At 46.4% G+C, this 11,570-nt stretch overlaps 2 protein-coding genes across 19 annotated transcripts in view; one reads left to right on the top strand and one right to left on the bottom strand.

Moving 5' to 3' along the window:
- The first annotated feature begins 278 nt into the window (after positions 1 to 278).
- nyx (nyctalopin) lies at positions 279 to 3,562 on the top strand. The gene is made up of 5 exons (XM_077728505.1): positions 279 to 1,192; positions 1,288 to 1,352; positions 1,596 to 1,888; positions 2,003 to 2,307; positions 2,439 to 3,562. Exons 2-5 carry the CDS (start codon positions 1,331 to 1,333, stop codon positions 3,247 to 3,249), a joined length of 1,431 nt encoding a protein of 476 aa, XP_077584631.1. The 5' UTR covers positions 279 to 1,192; positions 1,288 to 1,330; the 3' UTR covers positions 3,250 to 3,562.
- Positions 3,563 to 3,726: 164 nt separating this feature from the next.
- The window catches only part of caska (calcium/calmodulin-dependent serine protein kinase a), a 31,692-nt gene continuing 23,848 nt past the window's right edge, over positions 3,727 to 11,570 (bottom strand). For 4 of the 18 annotated variants that reach the window (XM_077727753.1, XM_077727749.1, XM_077727752.1 and 1 more), the window contains 16 exons: positions 11,412 to 11,462; positions 10,919 to 10,999; positions 10,170 to 10,358; positions 9,835 to 9,913; positions 9,669 to 9,754; positions 8,107 to 8,175; positions 7,474 to 7,542; positions 7,074 to 7,109; positions 6,468 to 6,509; positions 6,102 to 6,298; positions 5,908 to 6,023; positions 5,342 to 5,422; positions 5,194 to 5,274; positions 4,929 to 5,131; positions 4,768 to 4,851; positions 3,727 to 4,281 (listed from right to left, as the gene is read on the bottom strand). In XM_077727753.1, the coding sequence (XP_077583879.1) occupies positions 4,105 to 4,281; positions 4,768 to 4,851; positions 4,929 to 5,131; positions 5,194 to 5,274; positions 5,342 to 5,422; positions 5,908 to 6,023; positions 6,102 to 6,298; positions 6,468 to 6,509; positions 7,074 to 7,109; positions 7,474 to 7,542; positions 8,107 to 8,175; positions 9,669 to 9,754; positions 9,835 to 9,913; positions 10,170 to 10,358; positions 10,919 to 10,999; positions 11,412 to 11,462 (1,641 nt within the window). In that variant the 3' untranslated portion in view covers positions 3,727 to 4,104. The remainder of the gene's footprint in view (positions 4,282 to 4,767; positions 4,852 to 4,928; positions 5,132 to 5,193; positions 5,275 to 5,341; positions 5,423 to 5,907; positions 6,024 to 6,101; positions 6,299 to 6,467; positions 6,510 to 7,073; positions 7,110 to 7,473; positions 7,543 to 8,106; positions 8,176 to 9,668; positions 9,755 to 9,834; positions 9,914 to 10,169; positions 10,359 to 10,918; positions 11,000 to 11,411; positions 11,463 to 11,570) is intronic. The other 14 variants (XM_077727755.1, XM_077727757.1, XM_077727758.1 and 11 more) reach the window with 10 other exon arrangements.

Here is an 11,570-nt window from a genome sequence, read left to right as displayed (position 1 = left end):
GGGACTTGGGAAAATATGTTGGTGTTGTGGGACTTGGGAAAATATTTTTGTTTGGAAGGACTTGGGAAAATATTTAGGTGTGGTGAGACTTGGGAAAAGATTTGGTGTGGTGGGACTTGGGAAAAGATTTGGGCGTGGTGGGAAAAATTGGCAATGTGGGGACTTGGGAAAATATTTTTGTGTTGGTACTTGGGAAAATATTTTTGGGCATGTTGGAAATAGGGAAAATATTTGGCAATCTTTGGACTTGGGCAAGAAATTAGGCAAGTTGGGAAAATAATTGAGGGTTATGGGACTTGGGAAAACTTTGGGTAAGTTAAAAATCAAAAATGAATGTGGAAATGTATAGTTTCCTATCTTAATTTCAATGTGTCAGGGTATCTGATAAGTGCAAAGCAATGTAGGCCAGACTCAATTTTCTCAGGTGGGCCATTTTCAATCTCATTTGCTTCCAGCCACAGTTAGGACAGACTGCATCCACTTTACTGTAATGGGTGGGCTACTTGCCCCAATTTTGCCAGCTTTTGTTGTTGGCGTCGTTGTGGTCACGTGGCACCCGAGGCTCAGTGATGCTTTCATAACTGCTGTTGTTCCACTGACACGCATTCAAATTGTCTGCGTCACATCATTTTGCATGCCGGTCAGAGTCATAAAATTTAGGAGGGATGACATCGAAGTGATGGAATGTTCATTCGGATGTCTATGGGTGCTAAACTCGTAGGTGGGAGGGTGCATCTTGGCCAGGGGAAGAAGAAAGTTTCATTTTGATCAAGTCAGAAGCAAGGTTTTTTTTTCATCATTGCTTTCTGGAGCCATTTTTTCATCCACAGGCGGTAATATACAAACGTGTGTGCGTACACAAGTTAACGCTGTGCCTCGCCCGCTTACTTTGATAATCCCGGCGCCGACCTCCCATCTCCTCGCGTTAGAACATCAAGAGGGATTTGCTTGCCATTAAGAGATGGATTTTTACACCGTGTATGTGTGCGCAGTAGGGGTGTTTGTATGTGTGTGTATTTGGAGAGACACATTAAGCTGAACATTGTGAAAGACTCACGGGGAAATCGCCGTTGAGGCTCGATTAAGCAAATGGAACAGTCGCCACTGGCGCGTATTTGCAGGATGATGACGACTTTCACTCGCTTTCTTGGTCTTCCCACACATGGATGCGGACATCAGGAAAGATCTACAGGTAATGCTTCTTTTTATTTTTGAAATGCTGATATTAATTCTTATTTGAAGAAGACATCATTTTTGTTGATTGTTTTTATTTGTTTTCCATTACAGAAATGCGTTAATCCTGGCATGTCCTCGATGACAGACGACAGTCATGATGGTCTTTGCATTAACTGGTAGGTTCCCTTGCTTTCCTTTTTTTAATGCTTTGTGTGGGTGGACATTTATTTTTGCCGTAAGATGTAAAACATTGACTTTTTTAACATGCATACTATGGCTAAAATCATCTCTTGGGAAGTTCCCGAATAAATCACGTCTTATTTTTTGGGGAACTAAATTGGGTCTTTAAAATGTATTTTTTTTAAGTATAAATTAATTGGCTGTCATAGTGAAATTTAATCCTAATTGTAATTCCTCAGTGTCCGTGCTGTTCCTGCTGGCCGGGTCAGTGGCGGCAGGGGGCCGCTGGGCTTGCGCTCGTGCCTGCCCCCGTTCCTGTTCCTGCACGCAAGAGAAGAGCTGCAGCGTGCTGTGCGACCGCTCCGGCCTGGCTGAGCTACCCAAAGAGTTCCCGTGCGAGGCCTCGGCCATCAACCTGGACAAAAACAGCCTGAAATTCCTGTCGGAGAGGGCCTTCGGCACCTTGCCTTCGCTCAAGTCCCTCTCCCTGGACCACAACAACATCTCCTTCATCACCCCCGGAGCCTTCAAGGTTAGCCATCAGCGTTTCTCACTCGTACTTTGATTGTTGTCTAGCTCTATCTAGCGTGCAAGACAAGGCAAACCCGTATTTAAGATTCCACGTCCAATCATAATTGTCCCTCAGGGCCTTTCCAACTTGGTGGAGCTGAAGATGGCTCACAACGAGTACATCAGCTACCTGCACACGCGGACCTTTACAGGGCTGAAAAAGCTGGTGCGCCTGGACCTGTCCGACTGCAACCTCTTCAACATCCCGGACCGCATTTTCATCGAGCAGACGGCTCTCAGGGAGCTGCTTTGCTACCGCAACAAGTTCCGCAGGATCCCCGGCGCCATCCGGGGGATGGAGAACCTTACCCATATCTACCTGGAGAAGAGCAAGATTGAGGCGGTGGCCTACAACTCGCTGCTGGGCCTGGCCAACCTCAAGTAAGTCGCTTCGACTTGTCCTATTCATGATGCTTTTGGGCCAAAATGGACAGTGAGTGACCTAAAATGCCATTGAACAGCCATCCATCCATCGTTGATTCATTTAGATTGTTTTTGCAATTTGCTCACAGGTATCTGAACCTTCAAGAGAATCGCATCAACGTAATCCACGACCAGGCCTTCCAGGACCTGGCCCGCCTGGAGAACTTCTACCTCAACGACAACCTGCTGTCCGACCTACCGCGCCAAGCCTTTAAAGGCCTGTCCCGCCTCAAGATGCTCAACCTAGGCGGCAACCGGCTGACCAACATCTCTGGCACCTGGTTCGCCGACCTGACAGAGCTGGAGGTCCTGTACCTGGACAGGAACCAACTGCTCCACATCCAAGAAGGAGCCTTTGAGAATCTGACTGGTCTGATGGCGCTGCACCTGAACAGCAACCGACTGAGCGCCCTGCCCTTGCCGGTTTTCCGCCCCGTCTACTTCCTGGCTCGCCTTTACCTCTTCAAGAACCCTTGGGAGTGTGACTGCTCCTTAGAGTGGCTCAAGGAGTGGATGGAGAGCTATGGCCTGGTACGCGACGTGCCCTGCGCTTCGCCATCTTCTGTAGCCGGCCTGGATCTAGGCCAGGTGGTCTTCGCCAAGATCAACGGCACCTGCGTCGACCCCGCCGAGCTCAACCTGACCACCCGGTCTTCGGAGCTGGCAGCCCCCGCCACCGAGGATCGCTTCAACAGCCTCATTTCCAGGCTCCTCCAGCAGGAGCTCCGCGAGGAGGCCGGCAATGGGACGGATAGCGCCTCTCGCAACGGGACTGAAGCCGAGGGCGAGAGGCTCGGAGCAGGAGGCGGGGGGCCGCTCGCCCTGAGGTGGCCGATGGCCGCCTGTCCTCTCTTGACTTGGCTCATCTCCTCGTGGAACAACCGGAATCCACTTTTCTAATTGACACATTTGGTGGAATCTAGTCAACTTTCATCTGTAGTGTTAGTTTTAAATTTGGGTTTATAGTTAGGATTACAGATAGTGTTGAGCTGGGGGTTCCATTTACAGACAGGATTAGGATTAGAAATGGCCGTATAGTTAAGATTCTGATGGGAAGATATGCTAACGTTAAAGCTATTTTTTCTCATGTATACTGATATGGCACTAAAATTATGTTGTTGGGGAGTTTGAAGAAATAATGTATGGATGCTGGGAAATATGTATTTTTATTTTTAGATATAGTTTCCTAGAATAAACGTATGCGTACCCACAAGTCAATTTTCTTCCTTTTTTGATGATTTTAAAGGGTTGTAGTGGGTTTTTTTGTTTTTATAGAGGGAGAAATGTTTTTTCTTTGAGAAAAAAGACCAGGTATAGTAAGGCTATTTTTTTGCAAAACAATGAAATGCAAATGTTGTGAAAGAGCTGCAAAATGACTTAACCTGGAACGTTTTCTTTATTCTTTTGAGATGACCTTGCAGAAGGACACGAGGAACACTGACCAAAAATCGCCCACATGCATGTGTCCATCATCATCATCTTCTTCATCTTCATCATAACACACAAATGGGTTGATTGAAAGTCCGAGAGTGGAGCGAGAGGATTTACAAAAAGAAAAATCAAGAAAGGTAGGAGGCGGCATGAATAAATAATGTCTGTGCTTTTCCTTTCCAGTCCGGTTGGTGGCTCCGTCCAAAGAACCATCTAGTAAAAAAAGGTCCTAGACTGAGTGATGATTTATTTTTTTTAAGCAGAACTCCACGGTGACGATGGCAGAGGGGTTGGTTTGGGAGGTAGGGTCTCACTGGGGGTGCTTCAGTAGACCCAGGAAACGGGCACCCACTGGCCACTGTTGCAAAGCAGCTCCACCGCCTCCTCTAGGTGGCCGATGGTGTCATCGATCTCGTTGTTGATGATGGTCTGGTCGAAGTAGTGAGCGTAAGACTTGCGCAGGATCTCCGACTCCTTCTGGAGGCGCTGCAAGGACTCGTCCTGGGATGAAGAAACCCAGCGAATGAGTGAGTGACATCATTCTTTCTCCCACTTTAAGAAAGCCCTTTCCATTGAAATATATCCAAATGAACTATTTGGTTAAAGCAACTTAAATGTTGGTTTTAGAAACAGTGCCACTCTTCTATGCGAAGATACATTAATTTAAAAAACTACTGTATTCTCCGGACTATAATTTACACCATTTTTGGCCAAACACGTGACAGGATAAATAGCCCCTTTGCTCTACAAAAACACCACATCATGTCAGTCTGCTCTAGAGCGGGACATTGACAAACACACCAAAAAACACAAGTAGCTATTGGCTAGTGGGTGTCAGGTGGTACTTACTGGCAATGTGCGACACCACCTGGGCGTCTGTGGGGGGCGCCAAAGAAACACATGCAATTGTGCGCAAAGATAAAGGCGGCCAGACACGTGAGAAAGAAACAACACGTGTGCGGAGAGCCGGTAGGGTGACGTCGTTACCTCGTCGATGCCTGGCGTGACGGTCGGCGCGGCGATGAAGACCACGTACGGCGCAAATTCGGCCGTTCGAAGGACTTTCAGCGCCTGTGTGTGACAATGTGAGGTCTCAAATGTTTGATATTTTTGGATTATTTGGATTTTCTCCAGAGTGACAACCAGACCTGAGGCTCCACATCCAGGATGGCGACCAATCCCTGCTGGTGGATCTTGCGAATGGTCTCCAGGCGTGTGCCGTACATGGCGTCCTCGTGGCTGCCGTACTCCAGGTACTCGTTGTTGCTGATGTCCTGCATCATCTGGTCGTGAGACACGAAGTAGTAGTTCTTGCCGTTTTCCTCGTCCTTCTTGGGGGGTCGCGTGGTATCTGCGGGAAGATGGGATTAGAGCCCGCTAGAGCCCCGCCCCACCGCCCGCCGGCCATCTTACGTGGGATGGGGTAGGCGAATCTGTCGGGGTGTTTGGTAATGAGGGTGTTCTTGATGTGTCTCCTGCCCACGCCGTGAGCACCTGGCAAAGAAAAAGGCATCAGTCCATAAAGAACCAAAACAAACAGGGCTATATATTAACATCTCACCTAACAAAACCAGCGTTTTTCTCTTGAAGGCAGGCAGCTTGACCACTTCTTCGTAGGTCACCAGATCTAATCGGTCGAACACTGATGGGATGGAAGAGGGAAAACAAAATTTAGTCATGGTTTTCCCTCAACAAGCTGACTTTTAAAAATGGAGGTCTAACTGAAGCACGCTTTCGTCTGCTGTTATTCGGATGACGATAGAGAGTAAAGAGGAAGCTTTCAAAGTAAAAGGCAGTCAGCGTGATTACTTACGTGCACAGTGGCCGTTCAGTATGAGCAAGCGAGAGAAGATAGATAGGAGGGTTATAATGGAACTTATTTTTAGACACATTTAAACAAAATAGGCAGACAGACACACGCGTTGCTTATAATCACAACATTCATGACAGAGAAATAATTGATGGTATGCATTTGAATGGAATAAGTAGTATAAAATACCATGTCATTACGATCTGACATCATATGGTAAATACTAGTAGTATAAACTCTAAATTTGTTGTCTTTGTATAACATGATTTGCACGACAATAGGGAAATTGCAACTGGAGAATACAAATTTTGTCATACCGGCGTTGTGCTTGGCCAAATACTTGTCTTTGTACTGCTTTTTCTTCTTGCCAAACCAGGTGCAGCTGGCTTGTTGCTCCTGTTTGGTCTTCTCCATGGCCATGCACGCCACCCGCCTGACCAGTAACATTCAACAAAAGTGGGTGAGTTGACGACCATGATGATGATAAAGCTCCAAACAAATTTGTGCTTACCACTCCTGCAGCTCGGGTGATGGGATGAGGCCAGCCGTGCCGTTCTTGGTATTCTCCAACTTGCCCTGCCACCAGTTGTGATCGTCCTTGGAGATGATCTGGATCACGTCGCCCACGCCAAAACGGATGCCGGCCTCCTTGCAGGGTATGAGTTCGTCTTTGGACGGGTCGTACTCAAATTGAGCCCTCACGTAGATCTGTGGGGAGCCGGATCGGGGGTGGAGGGAAGGGGGGAAGGGTATTTAGCGGGGAGGTTGTGGAGGACACAGAAAGTGATGGAAGGAGGAACTAGGCTAGGTGTCTGTGGTAGTCACGGCACAGGGATTGGCTCGATTGTACAAAGAGGCCTTGAACATTATTTCTTACCTTGATTGAAAGTTTGTCCTTGATTGGAGTTCTAGGTACAATCTATGGATTTCAAAGTGTCACAAATATCATGCAAAAAAATAAAATGGTGCCTGTTTAAGAGGTTGCCAATTGTCAAGTACTTTAGGTTTCACAAATAGAGGCAGAAAATAGACTGCCCAGCTGATTTTGGTATGGTGATACATGACTGGGAAGGAATGAGATGTTGATTAGCGGGGGTAACTTTGCTGGTTTTCAGGTCAAAGTGGAGCATTTGATGCTTAACTAAGTGGTGAAATTTTATGGGAATGGATGGTGTTAATCATGCCTGTGCCATTAATACCACAGAGGAGGGATGGGGGGCTGTGTTATTTTACAAAAGCCAATGACTGGATTGCAAAAAAATCCACTTTTTGCATCAATTGTGGTCAAAACTTAACATTGGATGAGAGGAAAAAAATAGTCAAAAATAGAAGTCTTTCCACCAAGCAGGATATCCTCCAAAATAATCTGTTCTAATAGTGACAGACACATTTCAGGTCACATCAGGTCTGTATTTTTTTTTTTATACATATACTGCTGGGCGGAAAGGTGGCTTCTGAGAAGCCAGGGTGTTTTTGCATTCACCTGTCGACCTTTGGGCTGGATGGTGGAAGGCAGGTCCTAGGGAGGTCCAAAAAGTGTGTCCGAAAAGAGGAGAAAGAGAGAGTGAAATCAGTCAGCTAAAAAAACATTGGCAATGCATTGTAAAACAATCTCCAGGGGGGAGGAAAAAAGAAAAGTTGCAGTAAGCAGAGCAAAGCAGGATTGATCGAGGGGTGTTAAATAGGCACACCAATTTGGGAACTCAGATATTGGACCTCCTGCCGAAAATGTTTTGCTTGCAGCCTAAGGCTGTACAATTTGGAAAAAAACATCTGGAGGAATGGTTGAAAGGGTATGCCTCAAATTTGGAAGGGTTGCTTGTCTTAGATGTGTTTTTTTTGTTGTTGCTTTTTTATTTTTTATTTTATTTTTTTATCCTTACCAAGATAGAACTGTTAATGCTGGAGCGGCCATTGGCAGGTGACAGCCTGGATGTGGTGGGTGACTCTTTCTGAAATAAGACACACAAAACACACACACACACAGTTGACAGCGCCGTCGCTGTTGACACCATCACGACAGCCTTTGGCGCTAAACTGCGAATGGGGTTCCTGGAAAGTCTACCAGTCAGTCAGTTTCAATGTTCCCTAAGCCCCCCCTTGTACTTGGTGATGTTCTAACTGTCTGGGTTGGTCTATACCTGGAATAACAAATTCCAGCAGCCTAAGCTGTGTGCTTATCCAAGAACACTCTCAACCGTTTTTTTTCCCTTCGGTGACAGGTTTTGAATCCTTTCAGGGACGGTGGTTGTCTATTCAAAACTTGACAAAGTGTATTGTGGTTATTGCAGCACTTTTTGGAAAATGGCAGTCACGCGGGTGGATGACTGTTTGCCAAATCCTGGAGCACAGGGTGACAGGATTGGGGAAGTTTTGGTATCTTGGTTGTGAAATTGGTGTGCTGGGTATTAAAGCCTCCAAACATGAAAATACACCCACACACAAAATCCACCCAGCTCAAAGTGACCAGTGGTTAGTTGGAAGAAGAAATACAAAATCAGGAGAAAATGTTTTACCTCGCAGGACGAGCCATGAGTCCGGTAACTTGGCACTATTTTAAATGTGATGCTGCCTCGCATCTCCTTCTGCAAACACACACACACACACACACACACACACACACACGTGGGCTTCTGTGAATGTCATCAAATGATACGGAAACAACAAAGGTGGACATTGTTTTTTTTTTTGTCTGAAGCTGTTGTAATACAATCCTGTTAGCTATGTATACAACGTGTTCCAAAATGCTTGACTTCATTTCGTAAACCAATCATTTTGGCCAATTCGTTGGAATGACTTCAAATTTTCACAGCTTGCGTAGAAATATATTGTCTGTAACGTTGGGCAATTCTATCTTTTCAGGTTAAGAAATTATGTTCACTTCAAAAGAAAAAATATACTGCAAATGACAGTATGCTTGTACTCAGTCACATAAGAAACTGCAATGTGCCTTTTTTACAAGTTTTGCAAAGAATATTTGTTTCTGAGTAGTAACCAGGATTTGAACCCAGGACCCTGGAACTCAGAGGCAAATGCTCTAACCACTCAACTGACAGAGCTCTTAAAGGTTTCAGTAAAAACTTGTACAATGTACCTTAAATCTGACGGGCTCTAAACCCATGTCAATTTTTTTTTTTTTACTTAAATTGCTGTGTGCTCTGCTGGCTGAGTGGTTAGAGCATTGGCCTCTGAGATCCAGGGTCCTGGGTTCGCATCCCGGTCATGACTTGGAAAATATATCTTGGTGTCCCTGCCTCCGGTGGGAGGGGCCAAAACACTTGGTCCCCTCCCACCAGAAGACACTTGGTCCCCACCCACCAGAGGTGGGAGGTGACACCAAAGGCCAAAGGCGGATGAGACCAAAAACACTTATACTTATACCAAAACACTTATACCACTTTTTAGCAAAAGGTTATTGGGTCCCCTCCCGCCTTCGGCGGGAGGGGACATTAAGACACTTGGTCCCCTCCCGCCTTCGGCGGGAGGGGACCCTAGAGACACTTGTCTTGGCCCACCCACAACACCCTTGGTCCACCCCCGCCTTCGGCGGGGGTGGACCGACGGTCTTGTCCCACCCGCAACACCTTTGCCCCCCTCCCCTGCCGTAAGCCGAGGCAAGACACTTGGTTCCCTCCCGCCGAAGGCGGGAGGGAACCAAGATTTTTGTTTCCAGGTAGCGACCGGGAAGCGAACCCAGGACCCTGGATGTCAGAGGCTGATGCTCTAACCACTCTGCCGGCGGAGCCCCCAATAGTTCTAGTAAAAAAAAAAAAATTTGACATGGGTTTTGGGTGCCCTAAACCCATGTCAAGTTTTTTTTTTTTTTTAACAAAAAATTTAAGTGCTCTGCTGGCAGAGTGGTTAGAGCCTTAGCCTGTGACATCTAGGGTCCTGGGCTCAAATCCCAGTCACTACCCAGAAACAAAAATATTTTTCACCATGACACTTTGATGTGTTCAGTGCACATTTTTCATTGAGTTTGTTCCCCAAATATACATATATCTATATATTTAGCTGGGCTGCCAAGATCAGATATCAGGCAATATTTTTATGGTGGCATTGATCCATGCAGACTCACCAACATCTTCTGCAGCTGCTCGACCGTCTGGTTGGCGACGCTGATTCCGTTGATCTCCCTGATCTCATCTCCAACGTGCAACGTGCCTGATAGAGCAAACCATTGGTTTATTTGCCTTGCCATTCCTTCCCACCCACTTGTTATTTGCCAAGTTTTGGCATTCTACCTTGTCTGTGGATCATTCCCCCGTGCATGATCCTGGCCACGATGCAGTTGTTGGAGTCATTCATTTTCAATGTTATGCCCTGAGTACATCAAAAACACACTGTGAGCATATTTTCTGGACTATTAGCCGTACTAGTATGGCTAAGTTATAGTTATCTGAAAAAGAATAGGAATATACAATGGTAACAGCTGCCTATTGAGACTGTTGAGGCCATATTGAAAATAAACTTTCACACTGTCAATTCAGAACATCATCTGTTTGCTCCTTTGTTTTCTCTCAATGTAAAAGATGCACCCACTTAGTACATTCCAAAAAAATGTCGAGCAAAAGCGCACCATAGGCTCGTCCGTGTTCTTCTGAAACTGCACCAAGCGAACCCTGGTGACATTTTCCAGGTCCACGTCACCGTTGGCGCTTTCGGGCGAGTCGCCATTCAGGTAGGGCGAAGTCGGCGGCGGTGTCACCCTCAGCGCGTCGTCGCTGTACACTTCGTGCGCCACCACGTCGTGGGCCTGCAGCAACGCCTGCAAATCCCCCCGACGTTTTTAGCATTTTCCAACACATGATTGCATTTATCATAAATTCTTCACATGTGACTTTCAATCAGGACTTTACAGCTTTGGCAAAAATAAAGCCAAATCGTTGTTCAAACATAGGAATGACCATCAAAATGATTGTTTTGAAAAGTGTCTGCTTGAAGTGAGGCATTAATCAGTAACATTGGGATAGGATTAGAGGTTGGAACAGATAACACTTAAGTGGCTTTTTCATTCAAATTGATTAACTCTTACAGCTCACATGCTTAAAATGACATTTTGGCCAGAGGCCTTCAAACTAGAAATGTATGCAATCTTATGGCACATCACAGCCGGCTAGTTAGCGGAGTGGTTGGTGCCTTGGCTTTGCAGTGGGAGACCTGGGTTCAAATCCGGCTCGGTCCACCCGTGTGGAGTTTGTATGTCTAAATATTGGATTTTATTTATTTTGTGTCTTATTGTGGCACTTTTGAGCCAAACAAACAACTCTAACAAGAGAAAGACTTTTGAATTGACCCGGATAGTAATCCACAGGTTCTCCTACTCACCATGAAATGCGGCTGAGTCAATATCCGTCGGAGTTCTTTGGCGTCGTGGTTCTCTGGGTAGCACGAGATCTCTTCCAGAACCTGAGACAGGCAAAAAAAATAAAAATAAACATGCTTTGTAAAGCAATAGTCTCCACAAAACCACACAGGGAAAATCTTCCGTCTACCTCGCCGACAATCCCCCCCCAAAAAACAACAAATTCCCAAAACGGTCAATGCCAAGTTGACAAAACTCCTCCTTTTCCGCCACCACCGCTCAGATGGAAGTCAGCTGCAGTTATGTTGCGCCTGACTGGTGAATGTGGCGTCGCCGAGGTGAGGAGAGCGGACGGTTAGGAGGCACGGAGAGGGGCGGGGCCACGCGGTTGCCTTTGAATCCGAGCCATTGTGATGCAATCACGCGCTGGCGTAAAAAAAGCCTGCTGGACGGTTGCCCCCCGCCGACAGATGGGGGGGAAAAAAGTGTCGGTAGAACGTGTGATGGAGCGCTTACATATTCCAGATGTTTCAAAGCGTCACTGTCTTCCTGGTGCGAGGACAACGTCTTGAGTGGAGGAAGACACAATGAGACCAGGTTATAATAGGAACATTCCTCAAAAGGTGGTCTTCTCACTAGCGGAGCGAGTGGATGAGTGCCCAGAGCCAAAAGCCA

The sequence above is a fragment of the Stigmatopora nigra genome, chromosome 11, assembly GCF_051989575.1.
Source record: "Stigmatopora nigra isolate UIUO_SnigA chromosome 11, RoL_Snig_1.1, whole genome shotgun sequence".
In the NCBI taxonomy this organism is placed as follows: domain Eukaryota; kingdom Metazoa; phylum Chordata; class Actinopteri; order Syngnathiformes; family Syngnathidae; genus Stigmatopora; species Stigmatopora nigra.
The sequence above is the reverse complement of the archived record's forward strand: the minus strand, read 5'-3'. Positions and strand labels throughout refer to the sequence as shown.

Coding starts and splice junctions, on each gene's coding strand:
- nyx (XM_077728505.1), top strand. CDS start 1,331: ATGATGGTCTTTGCATTAACTG. Junction 1,889..2,002: donor TCACCCCCGGAGCCTTCAAG/GTTAGCCATCAG, acceptor ATTGTCCCTCAG/GGCCTTTCCAACTTGGTGGA. Junction 2,308..2,438: donor CTGGGCCTGGCCAACCTCAA/GTAAGTCGCTTC, acceptor ATTTGCTCACAG/GTATCTGAACCTTCAAGAGA.